Here is a 22059-nt window from a genome sequence, read left to right as displayed (position 1 = left end):
TGCTGGAGGGATCAGGATGGCCAACCTCGAGGGTTTTGCCCTTTTTTTTTTTTTTTTTGGAAGATTTTAGTGTTGATCCCTTTCAGCTTGGTGTAGCATGGTCAGGGCAGCACTAGCAGTGCTCAGTGATGGAACAGAGGCATCTCGCTTGGGCTGGGCTTCTTCCCGAGCAAAGAGGATTTGGGGGTGGGAGTGTGATTTTTATCTTTATTAATATTTTTTTGCAAGAGTCTTTTTGTAATAATACTGTAACTAACTCATCCGCACGCAGGATCTTCAGCGTTAAATTATTTCTGCCCGTGTTGTTGCTGCTTTGACAGACCTCAGTGGAGCAGTGGCTTAAATCCCATTCCTGATGGCACTCAATACCGACTTGCTGAAATATTTGCGATGCGCTTGCGATCCTCGACAGCGGTTGTTATTGGGGGCATTTCGCTTGTCTTTATCCTCCCATGAGCAGGTGTCTACTGCCCAAGCTCCCCCTGGTCATAATATGTGCCTTAAATAACAGCATACACCTAAAATTAGAGGTGGCTTGGGAGGCTGGTGTTAAAACAAGAGCCGTGCCCTCAGCATGGACACGTTCCAGCTAAGGCAGCAAATGCCAGCGATTCTCACCGGGTTAAATGGCTCAGAGGTCTGGGAAGAGCTTGCAGTGCCTACTGGCCTGAGCTAGCACCGCCAGCATGTCCCCATGTCTGTCTCCACCATGGGGACTTTTTTGGCTCTCCCCAGAGCCCCCAGGTCTCACTTCATGGGATCTAAATGAGGACCAGTACCGATGGTGCAGTTGGATCTCCGGCTGCTTCACCTGGCTCATTTCTTCTGCCCTGCAGGTGGGAAGGGGAAGGGGAAGGGCATTTTGCCCACCAATTCCAAAGAAAGTGGTGGTTAATTGTTAGCGTGGGTACAGGGAAGTGGTTTTAACCTGGTGTGACTTTCTTTTGGAAGACCGAGAGCAGCCCTGCCCTGCCTACTGGAAACCTTTTCTTCCAGACAGTCCCTTTGTTTTAGCGCATCCCCGTTCCCTTTCTTCGGCTGCTTCCAAAGGTGAGGAACTGAATGAGCAGAGCCCTTCTAGTAAAAACAGAGAATTGAATTTTTGTAAAAAATAGAGAATTGAAGCCTGGCTCTTGCAATCTCGGGGGTTTCCAAGAATTACATCAGTCTGCACTGAACATGAGGATGGGTTTGAAATAATCTTTCAGAAATTCATGGTAGTGTTGCCTTTGACTTCCACCTCTTGAGTAGCAGCGGGTGAAAGGCAAGGAGTGAAATGAGCTGCATAAAAAGTGGTCTTTTGGGGTAAAACCTCCTGTGTATAGCAGAAGCTGCCTGAAATGCTGTGCTGAGAGGCAAGGAGGGGATTTGGTGATTTTTTTTTTTTTTTTTTTTTGGAGCTGAAAGACTGAAGAGCAGATCTTGGCAGCGCTGGCCTGGCAGGAGATGCCACTTGCCTTTTTTTTTTTCCTTTCTTCTTCAAGTCTGGTAATTGCACATTATTGCAGTGGGTGGCGAGACCAAAGCCAGGAAGCCTCTGGTTAAATAATCAAGAGAAGTAAGCCGTGCTGCAGAGCTGTTTGTAGCAGGGCTGGGGCTGGGGCTTGGCTGCAGGTAGAAGAGCCCTTACTGGAAACGACTCTGGGTCGAGGCCCCGTCTGAAAGCAGAGCGGGGAGCAGAGAGGTGATGCTGGGGAGGCGAGGAGCATTGGGATTTGGGGTCTTGGCTTTCGGGATGCTCTGCTGCCAGCAGACCGGGGACCCCATCGCTTCTCCTTTTGCACACCTGCAGAGCCTGGGGAGAGGTGGAAGAATTCAATCAGTCTCACGCTGTGGCGACCTCAAGGGCCACAGCAAGGGGCGGGATGACCAGCAGCATCTCCCAGGGGCAGATGTGCCTGTTGCTGCCAACAATTTATTGATCGAGGAGCAGCTCTGTGCCTGGGTGCAAACCCTAACGTGCCTCTGGCAGGGCTGAGGGATTAATGTCTGTCTGCCTGCCAAAACAAAGAGGCAGGAGGTTTTTTTTTTTGTTTTTTAAAGCTGTCCTTCCTCTGGTATCTGCAGGTATCTGGCCCTCGAATGTTATCCTGTCCTCCTCGAAATGAGACCCAGAGAAAGGGAGCTTGAGAAATGGGTAGGGCAGGGATGAGCCAGGCACCCGGAGGGTGTTGTGGGTACTGCTGAGCTGTAAAACATTGGAAATGGTTGCCCAGGGAGGTGGTGGAGTCACCCTGGGGGTGTTCAAAAGTTGGATGTGGTGCTTAGGGACATGGTTTAGTGGGTGACATTGGTGGTAGGGGGGTGGTTGGAGCAGATGATCTTGGAGGGCTTTTCCAACCTGAATGATTCTATGAAATACAAATGAAATGAAATGAAAACACCGTGGGGATGCTCGCTCGTTGGGGTGCTCAGAGCCCTGCACGTCCTGCCCCCGTGAAGGCTGGACGCTCTGTGTCAGGGTGGGATAAAGCAGCCCTTTAACTCCATCAACACAGAGCTCTGCCATGGGAGCTTCGCGGTGATATCCCATGAGTTAGAATCACCATGTTCCTCAAACCACTCAGCTTTTCGACTTCGCTCAGGTTTGCCCCCAAACTGACCTTTTTGGGGCTGACCACAGCTTGGTGGTGAAAGGGAGCCGAGGAAAACACAAATGAGAGAGAGCGACCGCTGTTCTGCTTAGAGGGAAACCTAATCAGGGGCGGGTTTATTATGTCTTGCTCCTGAGTCTTATTGCATTAGCAGGCCAGGAGACTGGTGCTCGATCACTTCTAATGCGTGCTGCTACACCAGGCATCTGTCCGCAGTGTGCGCAGGGCTGCCCCAGAAGATGGTCCATTTCCTTCAAAATCTGCTGAAAAAAAGTCATCAAAAAAAACAGCAACAAAAAAAGGTCAAAACTCCTGGACAGTTTAATAAGGAGTATGAGGAATTAAGATTTGTGCCTGCCCATTAAGGCACGGCTGAGTGTTAATGGCACAGAAATTCAGCTTTTCTTGCAGAAAAACCACACTTGAGACTTTTTTTTTTTTTTTTTTTTTCAGAAAACCTTGCACCAGCTTCTGTGCGGGGAGAGCTGTGATTTCTCACCTCCATAAGGCCCTAGCTCATAACTTGTTGAGTAATGAGGCAGACTTTCCCTGCTTGCCAGGGCCTCATCCGAGGGGGAAAAAAAAAATAAAAAAAAAAAAATCAGCGGGTGAATTTAATCCTCAGGCTGGCATCTGCGTGTCTGGGTATTTATGACTCTGGCTGCAGCAGTGCGCTTGCTCAGGGTTACCCGCCTCTCCGAGGGAGTTATAATGACTAACTCTGCAAAAGCTGTTTAAAATGTAATAATTACGTGGAATGCTTACACTGACCGTTCCCTTTTTAACTAAAGGAAGAGCAGCTCTGCCTGGCCGGGTTTCTCTGCAGCATCCCAAGCAGATGGAGGTCGAGAGGGGACATTCAGGGAGACCTTGCCATGGAGGTGGGCAGGTTGTGCAGGTCCCAGGGGCTCAGGACCAAGGCTGGTGCTGGTTCCAGAGGCGTGATAGAGAGCCGTAATGCTCCTGCCCAGCGCTGACCCTCAGGTCCCAGGTCTGAACACGTCCATAACCTCCCACAGATGATCACAAGCCTTCCTCGACCGTCTTGGTGGAGTTATTTTCCAGAGAGGGTGTGGGAAGTGTTTGTCGGGAGTCCGTTTCCTGCCCTGCAAGATTTTTGGTTTGGGGAAAAAAAAATAAAAAAGAAAAAATAGAATACGGTTAGTGGTTTGTTGTCCAAACGGTGCTCGCTGAGGATGTGAATCACTGGCTCCTGGGAGGATCTGATACCAGCACCGACCATGGGAAAAACCAGCACATTGCTCAGAAGTCCTCATAAGAGTCCTTTCCTCCTGTCTTGGTCACATGCACATTTTCCAAAACTTATTTATGATTGGGATTTGTGGTGAGAGGATTGATCTTCCAGTAACTCCCCCTGTTTCGGGGAGGATGGTGAAATTTCCTCATTTTGGGAAGATCTTTGCATCAATCCGGGTTCGGGGATTTCAAAGCCTGAGCTGCGGACAGCTGGGATTTGGATGTGCTGTCTCCTGGCTGAGTTGTAGGCTCTCGGCGTATTTTTGGAGGTAAAAATAGGCTGCTGGGGCTGTGTTCCGCATGAGTCAGGAAGATATTTGGAGGAGGTAGGTGGGATGAGCTCAGGAGCAGAGCTGGGCTAGCAGCGATGCGAAGCTTTTATCTGAGCGTTGGGCTGCATCACCGCCGTTCTCCTGCCTGGTTTGCGCACGTTTTGGCTCTGCTGCCTGCCCGTGATGCTCCTCTGTCCTCAAGATTTGTGCAAATGTCAAAATCTGTCGGCCTGATACAGGATTCATCGTTCCACGTGCCGCCGTGTGCTCAAAAAACCGGCAGGTGGAGGAGAAGGTGGTGCAAGGGCAGTCCTTGCCATGTGGGGCTTTCTTTGTCTTGCCACCGTCACCTTTCTGGTAGAGAAGAGATGAATTTTTCAAGGGCTTCCTTACAGAAGGGCTGAGTTATGTTGATGATCAAGCTGTTAGCCTGCCTGTTGGGTGGGTAGAGCCGTTAATATTGCCCACAGAGCTGCATCAGTAGGCAGATGCTGGAAGCTCCAGGTGCTGGGGACCCCAGCTCGGGTCGGTACAGGGATGCTACAGGGGTTGGGGAGGACTGGTGGGCTCCGTCCCTGCAGGTGGTGGAGGATCTCCTTACCTTCCCTCCCATGCTGTGTAAGAACACAGCTGATGCGTTAACCCCTTCTCCTTCATTACTAGAGGGACGTCAGAAGGGCATGGGAGGGCTCTGTAGACCTGAGCATGAGATTTCCCCTTACAGGCAGCAGCTTCTCAGCCAACACTCTTCCGAAGGATACCAAATCACACTTGCCTTGAGCTCCGAAAATGATGGCAGCTTTTTGTTCATGAGAGGGTGGGGAGGGGAAGGAACAGAAGTTTCGCTGTGGTTAGCTTGTGGTTAGGCATCTCCGTGTGCTGTTGGGCGGATGGGTGCAGCCTTCTGGCACGGTAGCCCTTCAACTCCACTTGAATTTGTTGGCAGATGTCAGCCAGCGATGGCAGGAACGTGGTCTCTTGAAGGCTTCTTGCGTGCTCTGAGGTTGAACAGTCGTGGAAGAACTCGGTTTGTTCCCAACCTGGAAACAGCTGGGCCACAGGAGATGAGTGATGTGTGTCCAAAAGAAGCTCAAGATTGCTACGAAAGCATGTGAAAGTCCTGTGTGCTTTTTTGGCCATCTTGGTGGCTTTCATGAACGGCGGCAGCCGAACTGTAAACCACAGAGAGGCATGAGATGTGCAGAGGAGATGGAAACGCAGGGGGAAAAACGTTGACTCTGATTCAAAATAAGCAACTGAAAGTCAGGTCATGTGGGCGAAACAGCATTTATCATAGAATCACAGAATGGTTTGGGTTGGAAGGGACCTTAAAGGCCATCTAGTTCCAACCCCCTGTCATAGGCAGGGATGCCACCCACTGGATCAGGTTGCCCAGGGCCCCATCCAACCTGGCCTTGAACACCTCCAGGGATGGGGCACCCACAGCTTCTCTGGGCAACCTGTTTTTTTTTCTTTTTTTTTTAATGGTTTATTTTATTTTATGGTTTATTTTTTGGTATATATATATATATATATTTTTTAATTTCAGTGAAAGACTGGGTAGAGGTGAGCTGGAGACAGGATGCGGAGCTGCCACAGCAGTTCCTGCACACGTATGCACACCCTCGGGCATGGTGTTTACCTGTACACTTGTTGACCTCAGTCGTGGGCCGTATCCTGCTGGGCTGGAGCTGCACAGCCAGACCTGGCAGAGGACGAGTGAGCCCCTGGACAGGTCTGAGCTGTCTTGGAGGCTTCCTCCAGTCTGTCATGCTGGGTGCCTGGTGGCTGTGATCAAGCCGCCACCATCCTACCCACACCCCAACATTTCCTTTGGGCTCATGGAGGTGCCATCCTGTGCCAGCACACTTGTGGCAACCCCAAAGGGACTTCAGATGAGCCATCCCTTTGCCAGGATCGTTTACTTTTGCACTGCAGCTCTCTTCTAGGGAGCGATACCCTTGTAGTTTCCTGGCAGACAGATTAAACACCGTGTTTAAATGGTGTTAATTGATTTCTACAGCAAATCTGCTTTTGTCTTAACACTAAAAAATAACTAATAAGATCGGCTATCTTTGAAAAGCTTTGCCTTAGGTAGCAAGTCGGGGTGGTTGTGACCTTAAAATATTGGGTGTTTCCATGGAGAGGCCCACCATGATGTTTGGATGGGTGAACAGGACGTGTCTGGATGTCCTGGCCCCAAGCTTCCGGAGATGTGACCACAGGGCCTCCTGCAGGAGGGGAGGGCTCCTCAGGCTGTTCTCCGTTATCCACAAGCTCAGAACAGCTCTAGTATGGTGTCCATGTGGTTGTGACCATAGGGAGCATGAAACGGATGGGTTAAAGCTCTGTCCTTTCCAAGCTCAACCATTTTACTTGGGATTACTCAGCCTCCAGCCTCAGCACGTGGATGAGTGTGGTGGGAGAAGGTCCACGTGGTCAGCAGGTGGGGAAGACCTGAGGTTTCTTGGGCCACGCTCCTGGTAGGACAGGAGAGAACAGATTTCATGCAGGTGAAATGAGAATCATGTGCTGCACCCTGGTGGGCACCATCCCATCCCACCCCACCAGGAAACGCCGGCCCTATTAGTGCTCCATGGAGTGACTCTGTAAGGGTCCTGGAAATATGGAAATAGTAGGACTGTAAGCTTATTAGAAGCATTAACTTTTTATTTTAGTTTTGAACAACTGAATTAAGTTACTGTAAATGGCTGGAACAGTAATAGTTGGCAGCGTGCAGCAGCAACTTGTCATGTACTGGATTTAATCTTATTTTTCATAACAGAGGGAGTAAATGGTTTTCTAACTGACTCAAGCTAAATCTGTGCTCAAGTCTGTCTCTTCCATATCTCTTCGGGGTTTTGTTTGCACAATATTGTAGTGGATGTAGCGAGCATATGGGGCTTAAATTCATTTAATAGTTGCAAGAAAATGAGTTTAAGGTTCTTACAGTATTAAGGTAGAAATTTCCAAATTCATTTTTAATGGAACATTTGTTCTCTAAAGATTATTACATGCCATTAAGTTCGCCGCCGCACGGTGCGTTCTGGTGCCCTGGGATATCACTGCCAGGAGATATAAACATGTTTGTGGGGCCACTTTATTGAACTGGGAGATTAAATACACCAAACTGGAAAACGTCAGGAGGCATGTTTCTGCTTGGTGCTGTAAATCTCGTTCGGGAACGTCCGGACAAGGTGCCGCGTAAAACCGGTGCAAATCAAGTTTCAGCCGGCTGAAAACTTTTCTCCCCGCCGCAGCCGCCGTAAAGGCTGGGATTTATCAGTGCAGAGTGCGTAGGCGGGAGCAGGTGATACAGGGTTCTTTCCTTTCCTGGGAAGTCTCGGTGCACTGCACGGGTTGTAAAACAGCAATTGCATTTTAATGCTACCTACCGTCGGGCAGCGTGCGGCAGGGACCCTACACGAGCAACACCAGCCCTGCTCGTCCCTTTTTGCATTCCCACCTGTATCCTGGTGCACAAGTTTTGCAGAGCTTTCCCTACCCTCATATTCCAGCTAAACTCTTCTTTTTTCCCCTGGGTTCACTGATGAAATTGAGTTGCCTTGCTGCTTTTATCCCAGAAGCTGTTGCATTCGCTGATTTAAAGGATCCAACCCCAAACCCCACTTTGCTTTCGTGCTGCTTCCCAGCCCCGCTCCGTAACGCCCGAAGGCACAGGGCTTGGTTGCTGGCACCGTTTGGGGTGCGTGCGGCTGTTGTGCCGTACAGATGGCTTGCAGGCATGCACAGGCACCGAGGGCAAGGAATTTGGGATTTTCCGGGAAGCATGCAGGTGACCTGTGTCGACTTGAACGGAGGGCGGCCGGCTCCTTGCCTCCCGCAGCCGCTCACGCAACAAGACCAGACCAAACGCCTGCTACTGCTGCTGGCGGCCGCGTGCTGAGATTTTATGGGTAATAACATTTTTTTATGTGCCTCAGATAATTAGCCCCATCATAAAGCACAATAGCGCGTTGGCAGCCCTTTTTTTGTTCTTTAATGCTGGGGAACATTGCTTTTGTCTTGGGTTTATTTTGAATAACGACAAAGGCTTTCTCCCCTTTCCCCTCTATTTTTTTTTCTATTATTTTTTCCTTCCCTGTCCCCCAAACCTACCCCAGCTGGGCTGGTGGGCTGAGGTTTTGTGTGAGGAGAAAGCCCAGCAGTCACACAGCTACAATGAAAAAATTACACGTGTATTTTGGAAACCACCTTCCAGCAGCACATTGGGGCAGACCCTGCCAGGGGCAGGAAGAGGAAAAGCAGAGCCAGGGCTGCAGCCCCTGTCCCATCGCCAGGTCTCGCTCGTAAATCTGGGGAAGGAAGGGATTGGGATTGTGGTGGGAGGAGGGCAGAGATTTGTAAAAGTCTGGCTTTTGGGGTTTTTGCTGCAGAGGGGGTTGAATGCCGGTTTCGGATACTCTGAGCGCAGCAGGGAGGTGGCTGCTGGAAAATGCCACGTGCTCATCTAGCTCGAAAGTAACAACTGGTATCTTGATATGGCAGGTGTTGTTAAGCCTGCTTTAACAGAGAGAAGAGGGGGTTTGGTCAAAAATATCTATATCAGGCTATATAATGTATATTTAGCTATATAATATATATTTAGCTATGTCAGGGCTGAGACCTGAGGGTGAGCTTTGGAGGTTTGGGGCTAAACTGCTTTAAAAATTGCTAATTTTTACTCCAGCAGGAAAGACCCTGGCTCTAGCTTCCCCCTAGAAGTTCTAGCTTCTAGTATTCCCCTAGGCAGCTGTTTCTGCTGACGGAGATGTTGTGTCTGTAGCTGGAAGGGGAAGTGGTGTGCATAGCCGTGGAGGAGCGCTGGCTCGTGGGGGTTCCTGAGGTGTGGTAACTTTGTGGAAAAAGTGAGCTGCTTCTTGCAGATCTTCGAAGCCGCCCCTTTGCAGGGCTGTTCTGAACAGGGTGGTGTTCAGCTGGGTGAAAGCAGACCGCATGAGCTCTTAGGGCGGAGGAAGGGCTTTATTTGAAGGTTTAATGCCTGACTGCTGAGGCAAGGAGTGCCGTTTGCATTGCTCCCGAAGCTAAAGGGAGGAAATTCTCCCAGTCTTGAACTGATGTGTCTCAGGAGCTTTTCTTGGGAAAATCCTAATCTTCTTGCTCTTTAAAGGGACTAAAAACCCAAGAGTTATGAGGAACGACTGAGGGTATTGGGGTTTAGTCTGGGGAAGAGGCTGAGAGGAGACCTCGTGGCTCTCTACAGCTACCTGAGGAGGCTGCAGCGAGGAGGGTGTCGGTCTCCTTTCTCAGGCGACAAGTGATAGGATGTGAGGAAACGGCCTCAGGTTGTGCCAGGGGAGGTTTAGATTGGATGTTAGGAAGAATTTCTTCATGGAGAGGGTGCTCAGGCCTTGGAAAAGGCTGCCCAGGGAGGTGGTGGAGTCACCATCCCTGGGGGTGTTCAAGGAGAGGTTGGATGTGGTGCTTAGGGATGTGGTTTAGTGGGTGACATTGGTGGTGGTGGGGTGGTTGGACCAGGTGATCTTGGAGGGCTTTTCCAACCTTCATGATTCTGTGATTTGATGATTCTATGATTTGATGATTCTGTGAAATGTGTTTGAACATGTTATGGGTGCTGCTTGTCTGCAAAGCTCCATGCACCCCAGGCTCATAAGCCTTTAAGAGCCTTCCCTCTTGCTAAGGTCTTAAAATAATACTATTTTTTTAAAAAAAATATTAATTATTAATTATTAATTTATTGTTTAAAGTGGGGATTTTTTTTTAATTATTATTAAACAAAAAGGAAAGTGTGCCTGTTTAGGGTAGGGACGGGAAAACCTTTGATAGAGCTTCGGTGTGCAACATTTTAAGTCTCTGAGCCTCCCAGCCCCCACCATGCCTCACCTGTGGCTCTTGTACCCCGCAGGCATTGACATCCTGAAGCTGGTGGCAGCCCAGGTGGGGAGCCAGTGGAAGGACATCTACCAGTTCCTGTGCAACGCCAGCGAGCGCGAGGTGGCCGCCTTCTCCAACGGCTACGCGGCCGACCATGAGCGCGCCTACGCTGCCTTGCAGCACTGGACCATTCGCGGGCCCGAGGCCAGCCTGGCCCAGCTCATCAGCGCCCTCCGCCAGCACCGCCGCAACGACGTGGTGGAGAAGATCAGAGGCCTGATGGAGGACACCACACCGGTAATGCCAGGCTGGGCTTTGCGCTGGCTTCTCCTATGCGTTGTGTGCCTTGGTTTGCTGTGGTGGGTGCTTGGGACTCAGCTGTGGTCTCTAGCTTAGCTGAAAGCCAAGTAGCTGGGCCTCTGTTTCTCCTTGGAGCTCCTCAAGGGCTTATGTTTAAGCCCTGTGTTGCTTTTGAGTAGAGCTTTGTCAAGCTCTTGAGCAAGCTTTCCCTAAGTTTTGACCAGCTTTCGAGTCGCGAGTGTTGTGGTTTGCGTGTGTCTTTGAAGGTCATCAGGAGTTGGTTTGTGTGTATCTTTGAAGGCCACCTGGAGGACCTGGTACTTGAGTCCTGGTGCTGGGGAGGCAGCATCCCCCTTTAGGCTCACTCATAAAGGCCATTACTGAATCCCCAGGACTTTGTGAGAAGAGCCAGGCATCCTCTAGCTCTAAATGTTGCCGCTGTGGAGCACAGGGTTGCTTCCTCCATGGTGGTGACTGGTGGCATGGAGACAGCCATGTCCCCTGTAGGGTTGAAGGGTCCACATGTGCTGTCCTCCAGAACTGTTGCCTTTCTGCAGCAGCTCTGGCATTAAAACAGCCTTTCCCATAATTTTGGAGAATAAATAATGGCTGTAGAATATCCTGTAGCAGGGTCTTGGCTGGGTGTGTGGTTTTGGGAGCGCAGATCAGCCACCAATCTAGGTGTCCTTTTCAGGTTGCTTTGGCTACCTCCTGCCCTAGCTCTTGGTGTGCCTTTCGTTTTGTTTTGTTTTGGCTGTAATTCAGTGGTCTTTTGGAGAAGTTCCTGCAGGTGGTAGATGGGACTTCTGAACGTGGAAGCCAATGGGACAGTACATAGATGGAGGTGGGGAGGTCAATGCAGGGCTCTTTACCCCAAACCAGTTCGTGAAACACCTCCCACTGGTCTTGGAAGTGATTTCTACCCAAAGGGAAGCGGGTGGCTTCCTACAAACCTCTGCATGCAGCTTGTAGGGACCAGGCAAAGGACTTTTGTGGTTGTACATAGCGAAGGTTGTGGGGCAGGGGGTTCCTAAATCTCCTTGCTGGGTGGGGTAGGGCCATCCCCAGGTTCCACCTCTGAGTGGTACTCTGGTCCCTTTGTGTACCCTGCATGACTTCATGTAGCACAGCTATGTTCTGAATGTCTTGGCCTCTCAGAACCACAGCATGAAACCAGTTTCTATGCATTAGTGGAAGTCCTTGGTTTGCGTTGAGTTCATCAGCAAAGTGCTTCATAATTTGTCTTATTCCTTCTTACTCCAGTATGTTGCACTCTCCGTTTCCTACCATGCTCCAAGTTTTTTGGTGGGCTTTTTTGCTTGTTTTTTACATAAAAGTGAAAGCTTGAGGCAAAATTGTAGGCAGGAAATCAGGCAGAGGAAAAAAAAAAACACAACTTGTTGTCTTAGAAGTCTCTGGTACATGTGGATAAAGTTTCCAGCCTGTGCAATGTGCCAGGAGGACACGTTGTCCTTTTGGTCTCCTCGGGCAGGTAGTAAACTCTGTTCTCCTGGTTACTGTTTTGAGTGTTACAGTAAAGTGCTGGGCTAGGACATCAGATAAAACCTGGGGTTGGTTTGTCAGCACAATATCTAATTAACAGACCTAGATTGTGCAGCGTTCAATGCTCTTGAACATTGCTCTGTTTCGGCCAGGATTATCAGGTACTTGTTCTCAAACAACAAAAAAGAAATTAAAAAAGAGGGTGTTAACTTTGGGAACTGGCTTTATAGGGTGACCCACTGAGACCCTGGACTTCTGATGACTGAGGAACTTGCTTAGACGTGTGCCCATTTATCAGAAAATCCAGCGAGCGGATGTTTCGGAGAATAAGCAAACCCTGATCTTGTAGATACTTGCACACAGGCTTTCTGGATCTTGTGCCTGTTAGGCAAGGTGCTTGGAAACTTGGGCTGAAAAAATAATCAGCCTCCCAGGAGGAAACCCTACAGAATCGCTGTTGTGGCTGAGCAGATAGAAGGCACTGGGGAGTTGATGCTCACCACGTGGAGATGCTGCAGGGCCACTCGGGGGTGTTTTGGTGAGCAGCTGAAAGCTTTGTCTATTAGTATATGACTGTGTATGAGATACTTTAAGTGCTCGATTTCCTTTTTTAAAGAATCTCAGTAGACACAAAACCTTCAGCTTCTTGCTGAGAGGTAAACACGCATGTTTTCTGCTTTGCCTGTAGCGCCTATAAGGAAAGTGAGATTTTTTTTCTGCCTATTTTAACAAATTCACCCAAGCTGGCACTTTCTCTTCTCCCATCTATCCTTTGGTTTTTTTTTTTCGGATGAGTCTGTAATGATCAACCGTACCCGTGGCTGTTCCTGAAGGCTGGTGGTTGTGCTGCAGCAGGGCGTGGGATGCTGAAGCCTAGCAGCGCCCCGGGGCATGGATCCTGCAAGGTATTACCTGCTGTAACCCGTTTCCTTGAGTCAGATTCTGCAGGCTGGGCATGCTGAAAGCCCCAGGGGCTGCTCCATCCCCGTGGGACACAGGGAGAGAGGCAGAAAGCTGTGGGAAGCATCTTGTGCAAGGGAGCCCCCAAGGCCTGGAGCCTCAAGCCCACAGCTGAGCTGCATTGTGGCAGTCCTGGCCGGGGCAGCCTGTTGCTAAACGCTGGGAGCAGACACTGAGGTTTTGTTTGGGTTTGTTTTTAATTGCTCTGGTATGAAAGCCTTTAATTAGCGCTAATCTGTTTGGCTCTCAACGAGTTGTCTGTCCAAACGCAGCCCGGGTCGAGGCGGTTTCTCTCTGCACCCAACTGGTTTGATCCGAAGGAGTTGTGGCAGAAGTCAGTTCTGCGTTATATCCCTCCAGCAACAAGCCATGCAGGAGCAGTCTTGCCAAAAAAAAAGAAAATAAAAATAAAATAAAAAGAGCTTTTTATGTTGTGGAGGGAGTGAGGGCTCCCATAAGCAATGCAATAATGCACATGGCAGCTAATGGGGCGATGCGGTGCCAGCAGTGTGCACGCAGAAGTGAACAGCAAATATGTGCCGATATGGGGAAATGCTTGGAAATCCCCCTTTCCTGCAGAAAAAGTGGGAGATTTTTTTTTAAATGACATAGCTCTCAGACAGCAAATCAGTACCCTAAATCCAGCCTTCCTTCGCAATCCCATTCTCTGTTGCATCCTTGTCCCAGATCCTGTATCCAGCCTCCATCTTCAGCCTGTGCAACCTACAGAAGCAGAGCTGCTCTCTTGTAGTGCCCCATACCCACAGGAGCCTCTGGGGCTCCAAAATATAAATATTTCCAACTGCTGATAACGTAGGAAAAGGGAATTAATGCAAGCCTCTGGAGCATTGTGGGATGTGGCATGAAGACTTTCCTGTGCGTAAAGAGCTCCGCTGAACGCTTGGCGGCTTTTTTAGCAACAAAAGATTATACTGGTTTTACACTACGCTGTGTGAATTTAGGTTAAAACTGGATTAGCCCCCTGAATCACTTTACAAGTTTTTGCAGCAGTCGCTGATCCAGAAAATAAGGAAGAGCACGGTGGCTGCGAGAAGGTGTTTGGGGCATGTTGAGCTCGTACGGCTCCCGTTTAGTACGAGCGACAAATGCTTTCTTTTTCCAGCTCATAGGGAAGGCTTTGCAAAATCTCTGCCCTTCCAGGCATGCTTGCTGGGGCAGATGGGTGGCTGCAAGGGCAGCGTGCGAGCCCAGGCACACCCCAGGTTAGCGATGCTGACGGAGCAGAAAAAGGGAGGCGAAGGGCGGGGAAGAGGATAAATTCACTGCAGCCCCTGCAGATTGCAGTTTGGGGGTTAGAAGTGGAAAAGTTGAATGTGGCATGGACGCTGAGCGGGATTTTGGGGGATAAGAGCATTTTCGGGTGGCTGCTGAGTGGCGACCGTAAGCCATGCTGTGTTTGCTACCGTGAGCATGGCTCCAAGCTCTTTGCATTTATGGCTTTGCTGGCTCCCCAGATCTTTTGGGGAGCTGATAGAGGGAAGCAGGCAGCCTTGCATGGGGCATTCAGCAGCAAAGAAATAAGGTAATAAGGAAGACATGGAGGGGCTTGAAAACAGAGAGGAGGACTGTAGCCCTGAGCCCAGTGAAATTTAGGTCCATTACTAGTTTCCCATTGCAGATAATCCTGTGAATCAGCACATATGGCAGAGGAAAAGCCGGGTGTTGGCACTTTGCGACATTAAGCCGTGCATTTTTTGGGGTTGCAGGGCAGAAGGATATGAAAGCCCTGGGTGAGGCAGTGGCAGCACTTTTGGGGGCCTTTTCTTCCTCTTTTGCAGGCCAAAACCTCAGGGTCAGGAGGCTGGCGCAACAATGTTTGCATCCAGCCCCGGCTTCGGGTGGTTTCAGGCTCCTGTGGATTTGCTTCGTTTCCTCTTTTGTCAAAGCAGAACTGGGCTGGGGCCAGTAATTTGACTGTGTTGGCACGAAGCTGCAGTATGAAGTGGCCAGAAGCCAGGGGGAGTAGGGCTGGTTGGGTTCGCAGTGGTGGCAGGACTGGGCATCGCCGGTTTTTGGCGGGTTTGCTCTAAACCCTGGGTCAGTTCTCAGTGAACCGAGGCTGGGTTTGAACCAGGCTGGAGAACTCGAGATAAGCACAAGTATAACTTCGTAGCAGATGCAGCTGTATTTGAGGTTTCGTGGCTTTTGTAGCCCCATCTCCTTTTGGTTTGCAGTGTATTGGGCTCAGGAGCATGAGGAGAAACTGGAAGATGGTGGGGTCAGAGAAAGAAAACAAAGGAGGCAGTGACTTCTTCGGCCCATAGTTGAGTTTGGAAGCTCTTTATCCAGCTGGTGGTCTTGTGAGGGTGTCCTGTAGTGTTTAGGTTTAAGGGCTTCTGCAAACTGGTATTTCTCCTCCTGTTTCCTCCATGGTGAGGCCTACAGCCCGGGCCTAGTGTCTGCCCGGTGTCATCTGTCGGCTGGCAAGCCAGGAAGCCGTGACCTCAACTCTAAATTTATCCCCTCCGGGATGACACGTGGCCACCTGACCTGATCACCCCACCGTCTCCCTCTGCGGAGGTTTCCCCTCCTTGGGAGTTGTGCTTGTTTTCTAAAAGCAGCGGCTGTTTCATCTGTGTTTGTGTCAGGCAGGAAAAACCCGACCTGACCCCAGCACGGGCGGCAGCTGCTGCGGGCTCTGTGCCCAGAGCCGGGCGGACCCAACCCCAAACGCGGCTTTTTGGGGCTTGGGGTTTGGCCGAGAAGGAGCAGTTCCTGGCTCCCGGCAGTGTTTGAGGCTTGGTCCTCCCACGGTTGAGGCTGCCGAGCTCCTGAGGCCGGTGGCACTCGGAGGTGGCGATGGCAAGCCCTAGAGGAGCCGCCTGGAGCGAGCAAACACAAACGCGTTCCTCCTCCTCAGCATTTCTTCTACAGATCGGATCAGCAGCTTGATAACCAGCTTGCAAGGGTTGTTTTGAGCTGATGCAGTCCCAGCTTGAGACCTGCCGGTGCTCAGGCTGGGTGGTTTGGGGTCTGGGCTGCTTTTTGTGTCCCCAGGGCTTTCATAACCGGGTGGTTGCTGCCTCGCTAGGAGGTATTACCTCAGGGGGATTTTGATTTGATTTGATTTTTAAAATAAAAATAGCAGAGTGGTTGCAGTTCATTTTTCCCAGCTGATCTTTTATTGCGGTGCAGTAAAATGAAGGCAAACATTTTTTAGCCAGAAAATGGGACCAAGCAGTTCAAGCAGAGCCACCAGGAACAGCGGGATCACCGTGCCAGCGCCGGGCAGTTCCATAAATGTTACATAAAATGAATGCAAGGCCAGGCTTACGCCTTCCTTCTGCTTCTATCCTCCTCCTCCCTCCCCAAAAGGCATTCGGGAACAGCCTGCAGAAGTCCTCCCCTGCATAGAGCATCCTCCCAGCCAGTTCGAGATCCAAGGGGATGCTGCAGCGTGTTTGAGCCGCATCCTAAAGAGCTCTGAGCATACAGGAGCCTTCAGGATTTTTTTTTTTTGGCATTGCAAACTTTTTGCTGCAGTGCTCAAAAAAAAAAAAAAATTGGCTCAGCATCCCGGCAGGATGGACCCGCGCTTGGTTGCAGGAGGTTGCTGATGCGTCAAAGCTGCGCTTGGTTTTTCGCTAAAAGCCATCAGCTTCTCGCCACGCCTCGCGGGCCCGCGCATCTAACGGCTTTGTCTGTCTGTCTGTCTGTCTGTGCAGGTGCAAATGCAGCCTCAGTGGCAAATGCAGGACTGCTCTAACGGGGATGGAAAGGTGAGAAATACAGTCGCTCTGGAAGGGCAAAAGTACTGCAGAGGGTTTTTTAATTTTTTCTTTTTTCCAGCCCGAGCAGGGGCACGGCTGCTGTGGTTTCGCTTGAAATAGGAATTGCGGCGCTGGTTTCAAGCAGATGAGTCACAGGCTATGAATGTTTTTTTTTTACACCTATTCCACAGGCTTCACCTCAGAGCAACCTTTTACTTTCCCTGCCCTTTCAAAGCCCTCATTCCCACTTGCTTTCCTCCCGCGGTTTAAATATTAACGCTCATCCGAGCATCCTGTTTGCTTTGCCTAATAAGCTGACGAACGCTCAGCTATTCGCAAGGGTTCAGGCTCCGAGGACGCCTACAGTCAAATAACCCCGGGTGATTTTTTTTTTTTTCTAGCGTGCTTTAGCAGCTGTTTAATTAAACTCCAAATAACTCGCACGCTTCTGGGAAGTGTTCTCCCCTCTGCTGGGAAGGCAGGGCTGGGGCGGGCGGTTTCTCCGTGCCTTCCATTTCAGGGGTCCTGGGCAGCCGGGTCCGGTTTGGAAATCAGGGCTCAGGTTCGCAGCTGGATGCTAAATGGGGTTGCATGGGGGAGAAACAAACCCTGTTTGGTTTTATAGGGGAAACAGGAGCGCACCACAGCTTGGAGGGCAGCCAGGCGCTGCTTCTCCCCCGCTGGTGGCAGCGGGCTGCAACTCGTCGGCGCGCTGCTTCGGGGAGGGAGTCTGAGAGCAGAATGCAGGCTCTTTTAATTAAAAATTAAAGCTGACTTTTATTTATAACGCGCCTATTGCGTAACGCGCTGAGCCAGAACAATTCCTCCCTGTTTATTTTCAATGGGGGGAAAAGGGGAAAGAAAGGAAAAAAAAAGAAAACAACCACACAACCCTTTTTATTCCTCCACAAACAGGCTGAAATGTTAATTTGATGTGAGCTAACGGGCGTCTTGGTGGACATGTGATTTGTGGGCGGCGAATTCCTCGACACAGATGAGGAACGTGCGGGCACATCCGTGCCTCTGCTGCTGGATCTGTCCCTCCCCAGCACGGAGGTTGCTCCGCAGTGCCCTGCCTCTTGTCCAAATTTCGCCTTTTTGAAATCTCTGGGCAGCAGGTGAAGGGATGCAGGGAGGAATGGCCAGCTCTGGCCTCTGCAGGAGGAGAATTCTGGTCTTTGGCAGGTCAAGCAAGGAAATGGGGTCTGGGATGATGTTAAATAATCCGGGGTCCTCAGAGCAGCAGGGGCAGAGCTGCTGGCCAGGGACGTGAGGACACAGCCCCGAGCCTCTCCTGCTTGCAGTGATTGGAAACCAAAAATAGTGTGCTTGAGGCTCCCCACCCCAAGGGGATGCTGAGATGCTGAGAGCATCAAATGTTGGCTGCTGAAGCACGGGAAGAGGGATGTGAGGTGCAGGCTGAGTTGGAGGGTTCACATCTCTGCGGGTCCTTGTGGCGCTTTGGGCCCTCCATGCACCTCATTGCGATCGTGGAGCCAAACGCAGGCTGCTGGCTTGCTTCAGGGTCACGGGGCAAAAGTGAAGGTGCTGAGGTGATGGCATGGTCAACACGAGGCCCTGCATGTCCTTTGTGACCCTGAGTCAGGTGGAGATGGATTTCTCCATAACACGTTAATGGGGTGCTCACGGGAGCAGGGGCCAGACGGGGCATACAAATGATTAACTTGGAATGTGGCTCAGCATCCCCACTGGAAGGCAGGGTGGATGTAAATCGGGAACATTGTGTCCCCAAAAGCTGAAATCCCAGCGATGCGTGAGGAACTGGTGTCTGAGGCCACCAGAAGTGGTTCAGCATTGCTACCCTGGTCAAGCGTGCGTGGTTCATGGACCTCACCGAAGGGTGTAGCAGCTCTTGGTTGGAAGTGCGGAGCCAGGCTATGCCTCGTTCTTAGGAAGTGAGAGCTGTGGAGTAGGTTTTTTGGGATGGGGGTGGATTACCTGCTTGGGCATCATGGCACTTAGCCCCCAAGAGCTGTACCTTGGGCGTTAGTAACCCTTTCCTTGAGTGTGCAAAGGCAAAGCAAGTTACAGCAAGTAAATTCCGGGGCAGGCTTTTTGCATGTGCCACCCCGGTGCTGTGGTTGTTTGGCCCACAAGCTCGTCACCTAGCATCCTCACGGCTCAATTTGTGTTTTTTTTTTTTTCCTCCTTCCCTTTCCCTCGAAGCTGGAAGGTGACAAGCTGGCGCTGCCGGTGAACCCCAGCCCACTCAGCCCTGCACCCAGCCCCAGCCCGAAACCCCCAGACGCCACCGTCCTCACCGTGGAGCCCTCTCCTTCGGAGAAGAAATGCTTCTTTGTGGACGAGTCGGAGCCCCTCCTGCGGTGTGACTCCACCTCCAGCGGCTCCTCTGCGCTCAGCCGGACGGGCTCTTTTATTACCAAAGGTACCAAAGTCCTCCCGGGGACGCGGGAGGGCAGCAGGAGGACCAAAGTGCCATGTGTGGTACCCAAAGGGTGACCAGGCATGTCCCCCACCATCGGCATGGGGATGTGTTGTCATTAAAGTAATCAACTGGGGAAAGCTGGCTTTCCAGGATATTTTCATCACATGCCAATTCAAGACCAGGAATATCCTGTTAGCAAAGATTTGGGAGGGAAAATGCTTTTAAAAGTTTTCAACTCCTTTGTAGTGCTGTCAGAGGCGTAGCATCCTTGGCTGTCTGGGGGGCTTTTGGTCCTAGGGGTGGATTATTGCATGAGATGAAAAAAAGTATAGATTTTTTTTTTCCTGTTCTTCTTTCACCTTTGGTCCTGCTTGCTGCAGCGTGTGACTTAAGAAGTAAATCACCATTAGTCACCCACCGCTTTTTGAGGGGGTTTAATTTGCTGCATTTAATTTGCTGCATTTAGTCGTCTTTAACTTCTCACGGAGGTGAAGCACTGAGCTCAGGCAATCTCACAAATTTATACTCGGGTGCAGAAATGAAGCTGACCCAGTGAAAACAACTCAAAATAGCAGAATTCAGCTTCTCTGGCTCCCTTCCCACCTTCGCTTCTCAGTGCTGGCCATTCAGCATTTATAACTGCTGTGTTTGATCTAGCAGGATCCTGCCTTAGGTGCCTCTGCAGCGTTTCTGCAGCTCCAATTTCCTCTGTCTTCTCCTTTCATCCATGCGTAATGCCACCTTCTTCATCCCTTTTTTTCCCCGAGGGGGCAGCAGGGGATGGGCCGGGTCTGCAAGGAGCTTTCCTCCTTGGAGGAACCCGAGTGGAGGCTTCTTGGGGGGTTTCTTAACCACCTGCTCCTTCCTCCTGCAGAAAAGAAGGACACAGTCTTGCGCCAGGTGCGCTTGGACCCTTGCGACCTGCAGCCCATCTTCGATGACATGCTGCACATCCTCAACCCCGAGGAGCTCCACGTGATAGAGGAGATCCCGCAGGCGGAGGACAAGCTGGACAGGCTATTCGAGATCGCCGGCGTCAAGAGCCAGGAAGCCAGCCAAACCCTCCTGGACTCCGTCTATAGCCACCTTCCCGATTTACTGTAGGCACTGGTCACCGCGCACTCTCCGAATATCTGCTAGAACTAGCTTGGCACTTGTTAAGACGACCGACGATGCGCAGGCGGGTTTTGCTGTAGAATACATGGCCAGTATCTCCTTGAGGTGTCCTTGGTTTCTGGAGGGGGACAGCTTGCCAGCGTCGCGCCTCTCCACCTTAACTCTGTCGCTCAGTTAAGTCTCTGCACCCTCTGCCCCCTTCGGAGTCTGTCTTTTTTTTTTTTTTTTCCTTGTTCTCATTCCAATCAAAGCAGTCGATGCACTTTAAAATGCAGTTAATGAACTAAAAGACCACGAAGCCGGTGTCGCTTAGGCGTTGAGCCTGGGGTTGCTCTGTAGCCTGGTTCAATTCTCTCAAAGCTGTTCCTCTGAACGACGTCTCCTGCTACCTCCCTTCCGCCTCGGAGTGGTGAACGGTGAAACACGCAAAGCTGATTGTTGCTGGTTACCTTCTCTTAATGCATCTTAAGCTTCTCCCCCAGCTGACTTTTTTCATGTACTATCGTATAGCTCACGCCCATCGCTGCGGTTTTACTAGCACGGTTATTTATTGTATGGTTTTCACCTGGACAATAATGCATTGTGCTCCTATAAGCTAAAGCAGAAGCGGTTGAATGGAAAGGTTCGGTTCCACCAACTTTACTGATAAAAAAAAAAAAAACAACAAAAAAAAAACCAGTCCTAAACCAGTCCTTCCAGCCTGCGGTGGAAGGGAATCCAAGCGAGGAGCATCCTGCCTGGCCGCTGAAGAGGACAGCAGGTCACGGCGGCGCCGGTGCTGGAGCCGGGGAGGCGAAGGCTGCTGGTTCTGCTCTCCTTGCGGTGTAAGACTTACCGAGCTACGCTTTTACACTTGTGTCTCTTGTTTTTTATACAGACATGGCCGATAAGGGGAGGTTCTCCCGAGATCCTACCCGGCCTTAAAATAGTCTCTTCAAATCACACTTCACTTTTTATCAATAAGAAAAAGGGGGGAGGGGATGGGGGGGGGGAGGAAAAAAAAACAAGCTGCATCGTTATAAGAAGTCTGTCTGATTATATTTGCAACTATTATGCTCCCGTAATGAACAGTCTGTAATATGCTCAGTTTGAAGAAATTATGATACTAGGGTGGCATGTGCTGCCTTGTGGGAAGGGGTGGGAGTGGGGGAAGAGGGGAATGAATTGAAAAAATTGCCTTCCAGTGTACTAATTTATTAATAAATACTAGGTGTTTGTTACTTGATCTGCCTCTGTGTTAACTTCCTTGACACCCTGCTCGGGGGCACCCTGCTTGGAGCAGGGGCTGCAGGGTGCGATGGGGGGTGAAGAGAGAGATTTGGGGGTTCAGGGGGGGCTTCTTCAGGCAGTGCAAAGCCTTGAGGCCAAAATGCACTCGGCTTTCCGCTGCAAATGCTGCCTTGAGGGCAGCTGGGGGTGTGCAAAGTATCAGTTTCCCGGGATGCAGCTGCTGAGCTGATGCCCTGCGAAGCGGAGGGCCTGTAGCTGCGGCATTTCTGTTGCCCTGTTGTGTTAGCAACATCCTTCCCATCCCCAAATAACACAGCCCTCGTTCTGCTCTACAAATGGAAACCTTAGTGGGACGCAAGCTTCTGTTTTATAATACTGTCATTTTGTATACTTAGCCACACGGGGTGTTGTCTGCTCTGTGCTCCCTCTGCCTGGCATCAGAAATTGCTGTTAAGGGTGAGAGGATGAACCTTTGACCACAAAGCTGGGTGAAATACCTCCGATGGAAAGAAATACAGTGCAGAATAGCAAGAGCCTTTAATGGGAGTGTTGGGATAGGATTCCCCATTGCCGGGAAGGAGGCACTGAGCTTTCTCGGTGGCTGCGGTGTGTGCTCAGGGCATTGCAAAGAAATATTGAGCATGGCTCGCGTGCCTGGCTATGCTGGATCGCTAAAAGTGGTATTTTGAGGTGGAGCCAAGTGCCACCCTGTTGGCAAGCATGTGTTTATTTTGTTTTTATCTCTGTGTTGGGAGCGGTTTTGGGTTGCCCGGGCAAGAATCGACAAGGGAGGAGCAGCCAGGCATATGGAAAGGCACGCACTAGTGTGCTCA

General features: G+C 50.6%; 1 protein-coding gene across 2 annotated transcripts in view; it reads left to right on the top strand.

Moving 5' to 3' along the window:
- TNFRSF21 (TNF receptor superfamily member 21) overlaps positions 1 to 21221 on the top strand; it is a 31663-nt gene extending 10442 nt beyond the window's left edge. Inside the window, exons 4-7 of one of the 2 annotated variants that reach the window (XM_040554320.1) lie at positions 10011 to 10276; positions 16429 to 16482; positions 18661 to 18880; positions 19755 to 21221. In XM_040554320.1, the coding sequence (XP_040410254.1) occupies positions 10011 to 10276; positions 16429 to 16482; positions 18661 to 18880; positions 19755 to 19984 (770 nt within the window). In that variant the 3' untranslated portion in view covers positions 19985 to 21221. The remainder of the gene's footprint in view (positions 1 to 10010; positions 10277 to 16428; positions 16483 to 18660; positions 18881 to 19754) is intronic. The other variant, XM_040554321.1, reaches the window with a different exon arrangement.
- Positions 21222 to 22059: the final 838 nt, after the last annotated feature.

The sequence above is a fragment of the Cygnus olor genome, chromosome 3 (genome assembly GCF_009769625.2).
Source record: "Cygnus olor isolate bCygOlo1 chromosome 3, bCygOlo1.pri.v2, whole genome shotgun sequence".
Taxonomy (NCBI): Eukaryota; Metazoa; Chordata; class Aves; order Anseriformes; family Anatidae; genus Cygnus; species Cygnus olor.
The sequence above is the reverse complement of the archived record's forward strand: the minus strand, read 5'-3'. Positions and strand labels throughout refer to the sequence as shown.